Source organism: Festucalex cinctus, chromosome 15, assembly GCF_051991245.1.
Source record: "Festucalex cinctus isolate MCC-2025b chromosome 15, RoL_Fcin_1.0, whole genome shotgun sequence".
In the NCBI taxonomy this organism is placed as follows: Eukaryota; Metazoa; Chordata; class Actinopteri; order Syngnathiformes; family Syngnathidae; genus Festucalex; species Festucalex cinctus.
The window spans coordinates 11,661,261-11,677,211 of NC_135425.1; the positions used below are offsets into that span (position 1 = coordinate 11,661,261).

Consider the following 15,951-nt stretch of genomic DNA (forward strand, 5'->3'; position numbering starts at 1 on the left):
TAACGAACAGCCCATTATGGCCGACTGATGCTTTGTCAATAGATATTGAGTCATTTGAATCTAGAGCCTTCCTTTAAATAAAGATGTCCGCCGAGAGAAATGGACCTCAGTGGAGACTACTCTCACTTTTTCTTCACTGATGTCAGCAGTAGAGCTCCAATTGAGTCTCGAGACTTTCTTTAATTGTCTTTTTAAACAAAAATGGGAAAGTCAGCTTAAAATTTCAACAGGTAAGTACACACACACAAATCGACACGCCCACCCACCACCTTCATCAATCACATCATGACCTGTGACACTTATTCTATGTTTGTGGTGGCGTGGTGGCATGGTGGCTTCTGTGTTTCACTATGAGCAGAGCGTCGGCATACATATTCACATCAAGGATTTGACTTTGAGCAATGATCTTTTGCCCTCTGACCCCTACACCACACTCCTCCCCTAAGGTCTCCCACACATTCACCCATTCATTTTATATACTGGTTATCAGTTTATGTGAAACTAATCGCTCTCTGGAGCGCACATTGATTTGCTGTCAGGAGCAGAACAACAATGAAGTTAGCAAATGAATGTTTGCATATTTTAAACAGAAATTACAGGGGAATTCAATAAAGTTGCTTGTTGTATAAAGAGCGTATTAGTTTTGTTTTGATTGTTTCATATTTAATTTATTTGAGCAGTTGTCAACAATTCCCAACTGATTATTACAGTAGCTACCACTGAAACATTTCCATGTTATTTGCCTTGAGAATGCAAATTAGTCTTAAATTAACAAAATAAACAAAAAATCTTACCTATGAAAGGTACAAAAATATGAAGTACTTTATTTATTAGTTTATATAATCATACATAAACCTCATAATAGCATGTCAGGAATGTTTGTTCAAGCTGCAACGTTTAATAAAAGTCATTATTATTGTCCTTATTTTTAATTTGCAATATCACCAAGCTGAAAAAAGATATGACACTCATGAAAAAAATTGATTAGACAATGGACACCAATATTTTCTTGAATTTCTTGTTCATTTTAAGGCCTGATAAGACTAAAGTTGTATCATGTGACGGACAGGCTGAAAGAAAATATGGAATGCCTATAAATTCTATCATGATTTTTTTTCTGGGTTAGGGTTGCATAGCAAAACAATGCCGTAATTGTTGAAAGATCTTAAGTGGTGTTGGTTATTATCATGAAAAACATGAAAAAAAAAAAAGGTTAAAGGTTAAAATTTATTCTTGCGAGCTATTTTTGTTGGCATTTTTTTGTTTTGTTTTTTTTGTTTTACCATGTATTGAAAATGAACAAGAAACATAAACATGGCTATCTAAACAATTTTGGTATGACTATAGCAGCTGCACTTACATATGATCTAATAAGTTGACTACCGGTAATCATAAAAATAACTAGTTACTAGTTGACTATCAAATTAATAGTTTGGCAAAGCCTTAATGCGTAGGTGAGCATTTCTTATTTATTTGACATAGTTAGGGTGTCCGAAATGTACAACCACCGATTCAGAATTAAAATTTTAGCCCTCTTTCAGCTATAAAATATTTATTCAGCCTCAACATGTTAACAACATACTTATTTATACTGCTGACGATCTTCATGCTACTGTCTGTCATTCTCATCAATATGAGCACAAGAGGGAAAAAAAAAGCGATCAAGGTTTTATGTATCATTAGTGAGGTATGTCATAACCGCTGTACTCATCACTGCGACCGATGTTTTATTTCTAGCTTTATTTTTGATTACCACATCCCCACAGGCTGTGTGTGTTCACACGTGTACATCTGAGTGCCTGTGTATGGATAAATACACCAATAAGGTTCTCTGCCATCTAAGGCAGATTGAAGGAATCTTTTATATTTTAACTAGAAAATATTTGATTTATTTATATATGTATCATTTTAATTATTGTTTATTGATATTTTATGTACAACAAGTATGTCATTCATTGAAGGTGCGCCTTATAGTGAGGAAAATACGGTACTTGATTTTAGACAATAATTGATTTTGACAGCTCTAATGTTGTTAAAGTGCTCCAGAAATAAAGTTGAGGGGAGTATATTAGTGTTTTAAATGATTCTTCATATAACTCTTACAATGAACATATTAAACCGTTAAAGAAAATATCCAGAGAAATCCAGAATAGCATTTGTTAAAATTATTTCATCAATTTGCCATTTGACACAATGGATGTATATAGCACATCTATGGGTTATTTTGCCATCTCTAGTTGTACAGTTTTTTTGTTTTTTTTGTTTTTTTTTTTATATCGGTGTTTTTCCTTCTTGTTTTGTGTTAACATTTACCGTACCAACACTATAAAATCAGGTCCTGGTATTTGAGCTGCCTCGTTTTGGTTACGTCTCCTCTATATCACTCTGCTGAGGCTCGGTGCTCCGCTGGCAAGATCTACAGTCGGTCAGTCACCTGGGAGCTAGCCAACGTTACGTGTGCTTGGGGGAGGGGGACGTTATTGAGGGCTGGGGGGTATTTTTTGGACCCTTAATGGTCAGTGCGCCCCCACAGAGGCCAGCTCAAATGTCAGGTCAGCTATGAAATGACCTCCATTTCACTCAGTTGCTTCATCCCGTGTGGGCATGTTGGATTTCTACTCGCACCTCAATTTAATCTTGAGAAATTTGTCAATTCTCAATTATAATATGTTATTTTTATTGTAGAATTCATGACAGTTGTAATGTACATTGTGTTGCCTTTAGCGATGTAACATCCTGCTACCAAAGATCTCCAATGACGATAAAACGAAGCATGCAAATCCGGTTTCAGATTCAGTTTTGTTCACAAGTAAAAACCTATATCTGTGTCTTGAATTTCAAAAACAAAAATCAGAATTTATTTTTCAATAACGGGATCAGTGAATGCACATAAGTAACTAGTGGCGTTCTTTACCTCTGTGCCAATCTAAGTCGTAAAATTTCAGTGAATTGTTGAAATAGTAATGTCCGTGTTTTACTATCTCAGGTAAGGCACTGACCTTCCTGCTACTGCAGCCCCCCAGCCCCAAGCTGCCGCCGCACAGCACAATCCGTCGCACTGCCATCGATCTGATCGGCCGAGGCTTCACCGTGTGGGAGCCGTACATGGACGTGTCTGCGGTGCTCATGGGACTGCTGGAGCTCTGCGCTGACGCCGAGAAGCAGCTGGCCAAGTGAGTCCGTGCACACATACATTTATTTTTTTTCATGTTTCAAGTATGGGGAAAATTAATTTGTTCATTCATTCTCCGAATTGCTCATCAGGGGCAAAATTCACGTTTAATCAATTCATTTCACACAGTTTCACAACAAGCTCTCCAAATTGCTTTATTGTTATTAGGGATGTTCGATACCACTTTTTTTTCAGACCGACACCGATACCGATACTCCTCAGTACTCACCGATACCGATACCAACTGCCGATACCAGTAGTACATTTTGACAAATAAAAAAAATGACTAAAAGATATTTTTAAACAAATATATTTCCTTTAATTTTGACCAAAAAAAACAGCACAGTCACTCTTCAATAGTCTTAACGCTCAAAATAAAACAAAAAAAATGCTCTTTTAGATTAAGATTCACAATTTTGAAGTATTTCCAAACCGGTGAAGTTTTGGTGAAAAAGTGCTGCAAGCTCGCGCCAGTTACAGGCAAGGAGGATTCACTTAACGTCTTCCCCCTCTGCCATCGGTCGCTTGTACTCGTCTGAGTCACGAGTACTCGAGTACTTGAAAAAAGGCTGGTATCGGCCCGATACCGATACCTGGTATCGGTACTCGCCCATCCCTAATTGTTATATTGAATCTTTAATTGTGGTGTTTGTAATTTTGCTTGAAGTGTGAACCCTAACCCTAAGTAAGACGTTTTGTTGAATATTTCCATCAAAAATTGATGTTTTAAACATCGATTCGGCTGCATATTGAATCAGTACCGGAATTGTGCGCTGTAATATCACGACATATTGTCAAATCTCCCTTGACTTAAAGTTTAGATTAATGACTGCCTGTATTTCTAACTACTTATTTGCATACTGTTTAGACTGGACCTCACATACTTTCATTTGGAGTTGAACTTTTAAACCGGTAGCTAAAACTGGTACAAATTTACTTCTGTAGAATTGAAACCAATGACGTTGAACCCTTGCTTTGTATTTCATATGAAAAAACATAAACATCAAATCTTAAATACGACATTGACTCGTGTTTATGTTTGATCTTAATGCCAATATTTCTCATAATACAGCATAATAGGTTATAGTGTAATATTATGCTATTGTACTGTATAATATAGTGAAAAGCTGCACACAAACGCAACGCAGCGCTGACACTAAAACATGGGATCTAGACGTTAATCTGATTGCAGGACATTACCGTGATGTTGCATCGTCTGTATTGCACTGACATGTCAGCCATTTTCTGTCTTCATCTGTCTTAGTAAAATGACCACTTCCTAAAATCATGCACATGCTTTTACGGTGAAGGAAACATTTTCTTTTTTTCATAAAAAAAAAAAAAAAAAAAAAAAAAGAATCATCACATGACATATTTACTATATTCGCCATGAACTGATTTTGTTACGTTTGAAACCCGAGACATGCTAGTCTGCTTTAATGAGTATGACTGTCTGCTATCTGTTGGGGTATGAGTGCCTGTTTGTGTGCGTCTACACAGAAGAGGAATGAACACAGTTCAGTTTGTTTATGCATAATTTCGTTTGAAAAATACATGGATTTTGTGCATGTGACCATCTGAAAACCAATTCTAAGGCAGAGTACCTGCTTTAATTACTCGCACCATTCCCGTAGTTGAAGTAGGAAAAGGAGAAAGTAGCTTCTGAGGAGGTGAATGTGCAACTCGCTGAAAGGAAATGCACGTGCACACACAAGCTTGTATTTCCATGCAGCTGAATGGCAGTGAGGCTCTTTGTCCCTGTTGCACACTACTAGTCATCAATACACTCCTCACAGAGCGCCTTGTGTGAGTGAAAGTGATAATCCGCTTTTCAATACGTACAGAAGGGGAAAAGCCCCCGGTGTGGAAGACTTGCACAGGTTTGATACATTTTCAATACCGGGTTGCTGGTCTACAGGATGTTGCTTTACCTACTCTGTTCATTTCTTTAAAAAAAAAAAAAAAAAAAAAAAGACTTTAGAAAAATACCAAGTAATTTTGGTAACATTTCCGGAACACACATCAGCTTGAAAGGAAAGCCTCTCACCTCAGTACATTAAGGTTTTTGTTTTGTTTTGTTTTTTCATTGTGTTGCTCATATATTTTTCAATGCATAAAAGATCCACTATCCTAATCCAACCAAAAAGGGTTAGAAGCCGAACAAAATAGCCATTTCTCCCATGGACTCTGAAACTGTGTTTATTTCATATAAAATGGTGCAATGATGTCATCTACCGGTGGTTGGGCATCAGTAAAGTTGTTTCCAAGTTTGACATTTACAGTGGAGCACAATCAGATTCTCCCCCATCTATCCCCGCTCTAAAAAATGTAATTGACAACTATACTTGTCAAAGGCAGTGAATGAGTTAAAATATTCGATTCACAGTGTTATGAATCGATGTCTGGCTCAAAAAGGAAAATAGATTCGCTATCAATTATTCAATTTTTTTTTTTTTAAACCCAACTTGAGTCAATAATTTGTAAAAATAACAAACTTGTCCAAAATTTCTAAAATCTATTTGTGAGAACATATGAAACTCTCCAAATTTGGACATAGGAGGTTTTCTGTAGGAGAGTGATGATTTATGTATTTGTAAATTGGGTGATAATTGGGAACAGTTAATAAGTGGTGGTTTATTTACAGCAGATACAGTACTTTGGTTACAGCAAGATTGCACGGTGTGTGTGAGACAGAAACCAACAGTGAGCAGAAGGGAAAGTGTTGAGAGAGAGAGAGAGCTATCTAGCTAGCTAGCTAGAGCTAGCTAGATAGAGCTAGCTAGCTAGCTCGCTACTGAGCGAGATAGAGAGAGAGAGAGAGACTTTCAAATATATGAAGTGAAGAGATTAGTGGGCAATTTATAATGTCAAGGCTTAGTCAATGGGAGCCATTCACTAGACAACGGCATAATGGACTCCCACAATGCAACAGGAATAAGACACACACGACAAACACCCGAACAGCTGGCCCCTCACTTCTCCGTGTATATATGTGTGACAGAGGGGGTGAAAAGCCAAGGGAGGGCGAGCAAGGCCTTGTTAACAAATGAGTGAATCAGGGAGGAGAGAGAACGCGCGCGGACGAGAGAAGGGGGTGACTTGCGCGATTCATCTCCTCTGATTACAGATCACAGCCACAGATTAACGCGGGTAATATATAAGCAATAAATCAGCAAAGCTGAAATGTTTAATTCCATTTATAGTGTCGGGTGTAATTGGAAACAGTCACAATGTTGATATAAGGCAGGAGTGCAAGGAGCTAATTGTACTGAAAAGCAATGAGGTTAATGACCAACATTAAGCACATGTAATGAAATAATCTGAATTATCATTATCAGTGGGATCACACGCGAACGCACACACACCAGATGTCGATGTCATCACTTTACACACCGACACTGAAGGAAGAAGTAAATGATTAGCGGTAGTATTTTTACAGTTTGGCTTGATTATCTAACTGTCAACAATTATTTTGAGACTTATTGAGAGTGGCTATAAATACATATTTAGTGTTCATTGAACTTATGCCCCGCAACCCTTGTGAGGAGTAAGAGGTAGAGGAAATGAATGAATGAACTAGTGCCTATGAACATCAGAACTACATTTAATACAAGTCAACCCCTTGACATTACTCAACGGAAGGAGTAGAATGAAAGGTGAAACACAACTGTACTGTTTTATAGTTTCCCCTTGTTTTAGTTTTTAACCTTTCATGTAATTGACAAGCTGATAACAAGGAATGCACTGCATGTATGATAGAGGTTATTACTAGTATATGGTATATTTTACTATATAAATATATATATATATAAATATGGATTTTGATTATCAATGTTGTGAATGCTGGAAATGTATCAGTGTGTTCATACATATCACAATATATTCAAATAAGAGATCTGATGATGACATGTATTTGCTTTATTTCCTTTCGGGTCCTGATATAAGAAGCAAGACACTTGATAATAAAGACAATTTTTCATGGTACCAGTGAATGTATTATAACAGGGTGATTCGCCGTACTCTATCTACGGTTCTGGTGCATACTAAGTACAAATGTTTCTTGACTCTCTCCAAATTTTCAATATATTGGAATGATTAAACTACTATTTTATTCAAGTTCAGAGTAAGAACCAGCTTGGTTTGTGTAGCCAGTACAACCATGAGATTTATCCACTCGAGCCCACACAAACACATGTATGCACATGCACACACTCACAGTGATAAAAGGGGGGATATTGATTGTTATGTGTGAGGAAGGAGCTAATAACATCAGTCGCATTGTGTGAGTCATTCCAATCAGAAATCTACACCACAAGGGCCTGGCAGGTTACACGTTTGACTTTTTGAGTAAATTACAGACTGGTTGGTTTGCTGGTAACTTAAATTATTGGGACTACCTCAGCGATCGGACACTGGTGGCCAAACTGAGTGGCCCCTTGATTAATTCCCTCCCAAAAAATGCATTTACAACAAAAACAAAAAAAGAAGAAGAAAGAAACCCCAAAAAAATCTTCAAAAGGGGAAAATTCAAAATGACCAAATATTAGTTTAAAAAAATAAATAAATCAGCAACTATGTGAATCTGCGAGTCCGACTTAATTTTAAGTTGTAATATTTGCCACTAGATGGTAGTCATGTCTTAGTTACACATACACTGGGTCTTATACTGCCTTATACTACACGAGTAGGCCTCATCTTTTTTTTTTTTTTTTTTTTCGTGGATATGGAATCATATCCTCCTGACTCCTAGGAAAAAAATATTGTCCAATCATGTTTATTTTGATATTCCCCCAATCTTTGTGAAGTAACTGGCATACTGCAAAAGAAATTTTTGAAAAAAAAAAAAGTTTTTATATTTAATTTATGATGTGTCCACTACAGAGGACATTTTTTACAACTTAAATGCTAGGCTCAAATACATTTAAGAATTGATCATCCACAATTTATTGATATTGGATTGAAGTGAATTGGAAAAAATCAAAATCAAATTGAACTGAACTCTTGTGAATTGAAATTGAATCGATTGATAAATTATAATTGATACCAGCCCTTATTGACCAATGTGAAGTGTTGAAAATGACATGCTGTTTTTGACATTGCCATGTTAATATCAGTTTTCTGCTAATTATAGTTAATGTTTTTTTGTTTTGTTTTTTACCAAATCTGATCTGGATTTTTTTTTCCCCGATTTTTACCCCTTTCAATGAAGATGAGAAATAATGTCCCAGAATTTCAATCAAAATTTCTCTTCCTCTATGTCCATGTAGCATTACCATGGGTTTGCCGCTCAACCCGCCAGCAGATTCGGCTCGCTCAGCCCGACACGCCCTCTCTCTCATTGCGACTGCCCGGCCGCCAGCCTTCATCACCACTATTGCAAGAGAGGTGAGACCAAATGAGTTCAACGTGCCTCAAGATGTTGGCAGAAATATGTAATAATATGTAAAACAGAATCATGCAATATAGCTATAAGCTAGCTTCTCTTTGTTCTGTGAACACAAATATCATGTTGTTGTTTTTCAGGTCCATCGATATAATGCAGCCCAGGCTAACTCTCAGTCACAGCAGAACGTTCACACCACCACTCTGGCCCGAGCCAAGACGGAAATATTGAGAGTGATTGACATCCTGATCGAGAAGATGCCTGGAGATGTTGTGGACTTGCTTGTTGAGGTTATCATGTCAAACAGTTTTTTATAGATGACTAGATTGTATATTTCAAAGTCGCTTTGACTTTCTCCAATATTATGGATTATTTAATGTACATTTCCATGACAAAAGGCACAGATCTTGGCAATAAAGTAGCACCTTCTCAGTATCTTGCATTATCTTCTTGTTTTTAGGTGATGGACATCATCATGTACTGTATTGAAGGCTCTCTGGTAAAGAAAAAAGGGCTGCAAGAGTGTTTTCCTGCTATTTGCAAGTAAGTTGGTGTGGAATTCAAATTGTCTCACTGTCTTGTTCAGGACTTCATTTTTGATTATTGGGAACATCTTCAGGTTCTACATGGTGGGTTACTGCGACCGCAGTCACCGCATTGCCGTCGGAGCTCGTCACGGTTCCGTGGCCCTCTATGATGTCCGCACCGGAAAATGTCAGGTGCGTTCAGACCATGAAAATAAAGCTACAATAAGCTATATCTATTTTACATCTCTTCGCCATATTCAATTCCTTCCTTCCTTCATTCTCATTCCTGTTCAAAAATAAATTGTTGAGAGTTCACTTCATGGATGGTCTCTTCTAATGTTTATGACAAAAAAAAATAAAAAATGACGATCTGATCAAAGCATCGCCATTGTTTATCTGAACATCTGGAATAATTGTGCACTTAGAGCTGAACTGTATGACATTATTTTTCTCAAGTGTTCCTGAGCCCATGTGGTGATATCCTATCGAAGGCCATTTTGTTATTTTTATAAATAATTTTACAAACACGAGAAAAATCTTTTGACATAACGTAATTGATCTCGTGATGTAGAATCATTTAAGCAATGTCAAATAGGAATCAGGTGTTGCTAAAATGAGGTAATAGAAACCTAAAACTTAAACATGAAAAGATTGAAAATCATTAAGAGTGTTTGAAAAGAGAGAGATTGGCTTGGAAGACTGGAAAAAAAAAAATCACATAATTCAGCCAACACAACTGGGATCTAATACAAGTGAGAGAACCAGGTAAAAATATAAGAATTTCATTTCATTGTGCTATTATATTTTTCTTCTCTATAACCACAGATGGGCTATAATTTCAAGGTCTTGGGCGCCCAGGGCGACGTGCCTTAATCTCATCTAGTGGTGAGCGTTTCTAATCCCAGTCACAGGCAGGATCGGGATGGAGATTTCTGCGAGGGCTTTTATTGTGTTACGCACCTTTCATCTGCTGGGACATTTTATTTGGTTACTCGCAGTGCAGTGTTGCTTCATTTCGTCTCGCGAGCATCTGTTGGACCCGAAGCTGCCCCACACCTGATGGAATTATCTTGCTCAAACCAAAGATTTACTGTCAAGAAAAATCCTGAGATTTTCTGCTTTGTCGCAATGAAATTCTTCGAATGATACAAGGGTCCTTAAACTTCATTCAAAAGTCCACCAGTGTTACTACACAATGGCACAAATTTCCGATTTCCATTGTGAATTGTGATTTCCTGTCTCTTTCTTTCTAGAATATCCATGGTCATAAGGGTCCAATCACAGCGGTGTCATTTGCCCCTGATGGGCGTTACCTGGCAACCTACTCCAACGCTGACAGTCACATCTCTTTCTGGCAGGTAAATAACATGCACACGTTGCTTTCTTTGTCTCTGAACATGTTAAAATATAAAAGTTCTACATGAATCCATTTTATAGCCAGAAATCTGTTTTTAAAACTATTTGTAAACCAATTACATCTAATGACATCACTAGCCGAAATGCACAACTCACTTTCATCAGGATTTTCTGATTGTTTTTTGTTTTTTTCACTTTGGATGATGAGAATAAGAAATGATTTTCATATTCAGTCTTATATGCAAGGTAAACCTCATCCTTTGTTGTGACAGCAAAGTCACCTGACCAAAGCATCCACTCAAGTTTGCAGGTAAAATGTAGAAGAGCAAAACTTGCTATCTGCATCAGAACTGATTTTTGATAGAAGGTTTTGTGTTTTAGCCATCATTGCATGATATCCATGTGAGGGCGCGATCAAGACTAGGTATTGATACCAGGTATTGGTATCAGGCCAATTCCTGGCTTTATTTCAAGTTACAGTGTTTCCTCGTTTTTCACTGGGGTTAGGTTCGAAAAAATACCCGCAATTTACAGTTATTCAAAATGTTTTAAGGCAAAAGGATTTTGACTGATTTTGCAAGGCCCACAGAATATTGTGGTCGATTGCTATAAAAACATGGAACCTACCAAATGAAATCGGGGGGGGGGGGGGGGGGGGGGGGGGGGGGGGGGAGGTATATTTCTATGTTTCCGTTTTGCAGCAATTAGCATTAGAATATAGCTAAGTTTTATCATTATTCACAAATCTATTTACAATGGTGAGTAATTTAGCTTGTTTTCAAAATGGTCCTGGTTGATCTCCTTTACTCTGATGCCACCTGCTGGCCGTTTGTGTAATAACTACAATTTCTTCAACCGTTCTTTGCAGTTGAGAGGCTACATCAAAAAGCCTTCTGTATGTTCTAGCATTATAAAACATAAAAACGAATAAATACGTCTTTGGGACACTTAAAATATTTAAAATAGAACATATTTATACGTTTTTTGGGAGTAAATGAGTTAGTCAAGTCCGTAAATGCACACAAAACCAATGGCTTCTTATAAAATTAAGTGCAAAAGACGACTGCCCATATTAGCTGGCTGCTGTAGTAATGAAATGACATCCTAAAGTATTGGAACGGAAAGATCAATTCTTTGTTTTAGTTGTGTAGTAAGACATTTGGGTTTCAGATCAAAAGATGAGTTTGAGACAAAAGTTCAGAATCCCAGCTTGTCTTTGATGGTGCCTTTTGTTTGAAGCCACACACTTTTCAAGTGAGCAAAAACATTGGAACGGACATGACTACATATATGAACTAAAAGTGAGTAACATTTCATATTTGGTCTGCATCAAACTTCACCAGACTTTCCAGGGGATTGAGTGTGATTTTCTCTTCATTACTGTCTGTCGGTGTGTTTGAAGGAGAGTTGACAGTAAAGAAGAATGTTTTTGTAATTGCCCAACTCAGATGAACACCAGTCTGCTGGGCAGCATTGGGATGTTGAACTCAGCCCCTCAGCTGCGCTGCATTAAGACCTACCAGGTTCCTCCGGTGCAGCCGGCATCTCCTGGCTCCCAGAACCACTTGAAGCTCGCCCGCCTTATCTGGACCTCCAACCGGAACGTTATCCTGATGGCACATGACGGCAAGGAGCACCGCTTCATGGTTTAAATGGAGTTCATATCCAGTTCTTGTGTTGATCGAACACATTGATGTTCAGCTTCAAGGTTTTTTGCAGCACCACTTGGAAATTATTGGAAGTCTTGGAACCCACTCTAATTTTTGGCTGATATGTATATATAGTGTTGTTTTACCTCCTAAAGTGATGCTCATGAAGGAATTCACTTATTATATTTATTGGCAGAAACACAAGGCTAGCATTCTAATGTGTTCATATGTTACTTTAGTCATTTATAACTTCGTCATTCCTATTTTTTTTCTGCCTTAGTCACAATTGGAGCCATTAACTCTTTGACTGCCAAAAATGTTTAACAACGTTTAATAAAATCACGATGCATAAACGTGAAGTGACGTCAAATACTTTTTTTTTTTTTTTTTTTTTTTTTTTTTTTTAATATATCAGTGGTCAGTGCAACATCCAAGTGCAGCGCGGCCGGGTCAATGTGTTGTGAAATCAAAACACCCATTAACTATGGCCGGCAGATGGCAGCAGTAGCTGCTCGGGCCCTAACTAGAGCTGCGAATTACAATGAAACATGACGCAATCTGATGAAATCGAACGTTTTCAAGGCTGACGTGAACGATCAAAGCCTTTGTAACATTAAACCTTATTTGATGGAGTGTCACTAAACAAAAAATATTAGCATCAAAGTCACTGTGGAGAAAATGAATCTTTTCAATTTTCGCTCAATGTCACTCAAATGACCTATTTTCAAATGGTGATTACTAAAGAACGGAATAAGGTAGAAACATACTTTTTTTTTTCGAATGAAAGAATTTAATGCGATCTTTAATGTGGTACCCATGTTGTTTATGTAGCAAAAGAACACAAAATTCGGTTTGCTTCGAAAAATGAGTTAAAATGCTCGAAATCCGCTGTTATTGGTGGTTGTTTTTTAATAACTTGTGGCAGTAAAAGAGTTAAAGGTTCCTGCATTTATTTCTATTTATTTGTCAGCCTTATTATGCCAGCAAATTAGCTTTGGTTTGTATTCAAATTGTAGGTCACTATTTTATTTTATTGCTGGATAAATCATTTCACTTGAGTGGCCGCCATGAAAATATTAGTTGTGGTTGTCAGCCATTGCTTTGGCTATCCTCATGTATTCTTTTTATGGAGCAGAATGGGGCAACTTGTAGAGTGGTCTGTCATCTGTTAATATCAAGATAAAGCCCGTATCCCACTGAAGGGCGAACATTTGCAACGCTTACGTTAGGGTAGGCCTAGCTGTGGTTCGATCAAGGTCGCAATGTTTGAGAATGTTTAGAAAATAAACATTCACTAAACAGTCTTAATGATTCCGTTTAATGTTTGCTCTTGATGCAGGGAATATTCAAAAGTTCCTTGCAACAAAAGCAACCACTAAAACTCTTTTAGAGAACATTAAGACTGTTTAGGGAATATTTAGGAAACGCTGCTGCGACATTGAACGAACCCTCAGATGAACCTTGAATGAGCCCTGGCAAACCCTCCACAGGTGATGCTAACAAATGTCAGGGTTTGTTCAATGTCGCAATGTTTCCTAAACCTTTTCTAAACCGTCTTAATGGTTTCCTAAATGGTCTCAATGGTTCTCTAAACTGTCCTAATGGTCTTTAGTCACAACGTGTTAAAAATGTCCTTGTTAAAAAGACTGTTTAGAGAATGTTTAGGAACCGCTGCGACATTGAATAGACCCTGTGTGAAATCAACATTTGTTCGTTATCCCCTCAGTGGGATACGGGTTTAAAGCGCACGTATACGTTAGCAAGGTACTAAACCTCAGTTGCTCTTGACAGGGCGCATTCATGTGAAAATGAGTTGTTAAAGTTCCCTCCATGACAAAATTGTGTCAGAGAAAACACGTTGCCATTAATTGACATTTCCTTACATGCAATCAAAACATGAATAAGAAACTTCCTGCTTTCCTCCATTAAACAAATTCAGCATTGGTAGGATAGGATGAGCTTTAGTGCTGGATGGTCAAATATTTCAAAGATAATGGTTATTGTTCCAATTTTTTTCCTTCTACTACATAAAATCCCGACATGTGCTTGCGTGTAATGTAGTTGAGTATTAATCTTACGATTTTCTTACTTGTCGCTGTTGGTGTATGTGACTGCCTGCCTGGCAAATGTGATGATGTATTTGTTTGTTTTTGCAAATAACCATTCCAGTCCGGACCTTTTTGCATCACTGTTTTGTTTCTTGCAGATTTTTATGCACAAAGAGGAAAATATTCATAGATGTGTATATCATATATTTATAAAGAATGACTTTGTGAATGGGTTTAAATTGTAATATCATTTAGGCAGTGTAAATGTAGTTTTTCAAAAATATTTCTCATTGTGTTTGTGTCTTCCAACTCTCCCTGGAGTCCTCGATTCTGCCCTCTTGTTTCCTGTCAGTTTGCAGTGGTGGTGTCAGAAGGCTTCTAACACTGATACTCACCTGTAAACACAAGTGTCAAAGCTTTTCACAAGTTTCGTCTCAATTTAGACAAAAGGGGGAAAAAAGTCCAGACTGAGCTTGTAACTTCAATAGTACAGTGGCTAAAAAAAAAAAAAAAAAAAAAACTACACACCCCTGGTCTTATGACGTGTGGTATTAAAAATAATAATAATAATGTAAGACAAGATGAATTATTTCAAAAACAGGGGTGTGTAGACTTTTTATATCCACTGTGATTCCAGAGAGCATTGATATCTTAATCTTTGGTTTTCTCCAGCATGCTCATGGTTTAGAGAAAAAGAAAAAAAAAAAGAGCATTTTTGCCGGCCTCTCTGGGGAGGGAAGGTGAGAAAACGAAGGCAAAGAGGAAGAGCTGAAGAGTAAGTAACAAGTGAGGAAGATCAGTCATCCAAAAAAATGAAAACATTCTTTGACGGAGGAAGTGAAGCGAGGAAGCGTAAGTGGCATGATGCAATGTGGTAGAAACCTTCAAGGGTTACAGCATGATATAACATCACCTTTTTTCCCTTTCAACTGGATTATAATGACACATTTTGACATTGTAAGTCAGTTTTACAAATTTCTTTCTGTGTATGACATTTTCTTTAGCTTCAGCTCAATTGTCTAGACAAAAAAAAAAAAAATCACTAAAATGTGTTCAAATGAGTAGAATTCAGTAAAATACAATAGCCTCCACCCAAGAGGTTTTTAAACTTTGCTTCACTTGCTATAAGATAAGGTAAGATAAGATAAATATAGTGTATCATACTATATCGGTGCACCATATCAAGTGGTTGATGAGTGTATATTGTGTTTATGTCGTAACGATATTAACTTGCGTGTATGTATAGTGCATGCATGTGAGCACCTCTGCAACAGTTTGAATCCACTGTGTATCAAATGAATGTGTAGTGGTAAGCTGTGTTCTTGTTTTCACCGTGTGACTAATAAAGATGCAACTAAGACGAGACTTGTTTGGCCGTCGCTTGTATTCTTGCTAGATGCTGTTCTGTCATGTGAGGATTTGGTTTTTTTCTCACTCAGGATTAATGAAAGTTGGGATGTCACGAAGCAGTGAATGCTTGTGAAGATTGTGAAATTTAAGGTTTTCATCAGGATTTGTTAGATGTTCGGACAGTTTTTACTTGTCGCAGACATTTCGGACATATTCAGGCAATTTTTTTACTCTCTGTGAAGATCTTTTGCGAATCCTGACAAAAAATCTCAAATGAGTTACATTTGCACCTCAGTGAGATATAGGAAACTTTTCATTTATGGATTTATTTAAATTTGCACTTTATATATATATATTGATGTTTTTATATAAATCCCTTTAAGATTATTGCTTGCTCATCCTTACAATTGTCGATAGGAGAAATTCTCCAGCCGTGTGAACCAAGCTTTACCCTATTTTAACATTG

General features: G+C 37.2%; 1 protein-coding gene across 2 annotated transcripts in view; it reads left to right on the forward strand.

The window, feature by feature from the left end:
- Positions 1-15,498, forward strand: part of wdr7 (WD repeat domain 7) — a 71,223-nt gene extending 55,725 nt beyond the window's left edge. For both annotated transcript variants that reach the window (XM_077497291.1, XM_077497292.1), the window contains 7 exons: positions 2,987-3,173; positions 8,440-8,557; positions 8,696-8,845; positions 9,016-9,098; positions 9,175-9,274; positions 10,336-10,440; positions 11,887-15,498. In XM_077497291.1, coding sequence (XP_077353417.1) covers positions 2,987-3,173; positions 8,440-8,557; positions 8,696-8,845; positions 9,016-9,098; positions 9,175-9,274; positions 10,336-10,440; positions 11,887-12,090 — 947 coding nt within the window. In that variant the 3' untranslated portion in view covers positions 12,091-15,498. The remainder of the gene's footprint in view (positions 1-2,986; positions 3,174-8,439; positions 8,558-8,695; positions 8,846-9,015; positions 9,099-9,174; positions 9,275-10,335; positions 10,441-11,886) is intronic.
- The last annotated feature ends 453 nt before the right edge of the window (positions 15,499-15,951 follow it).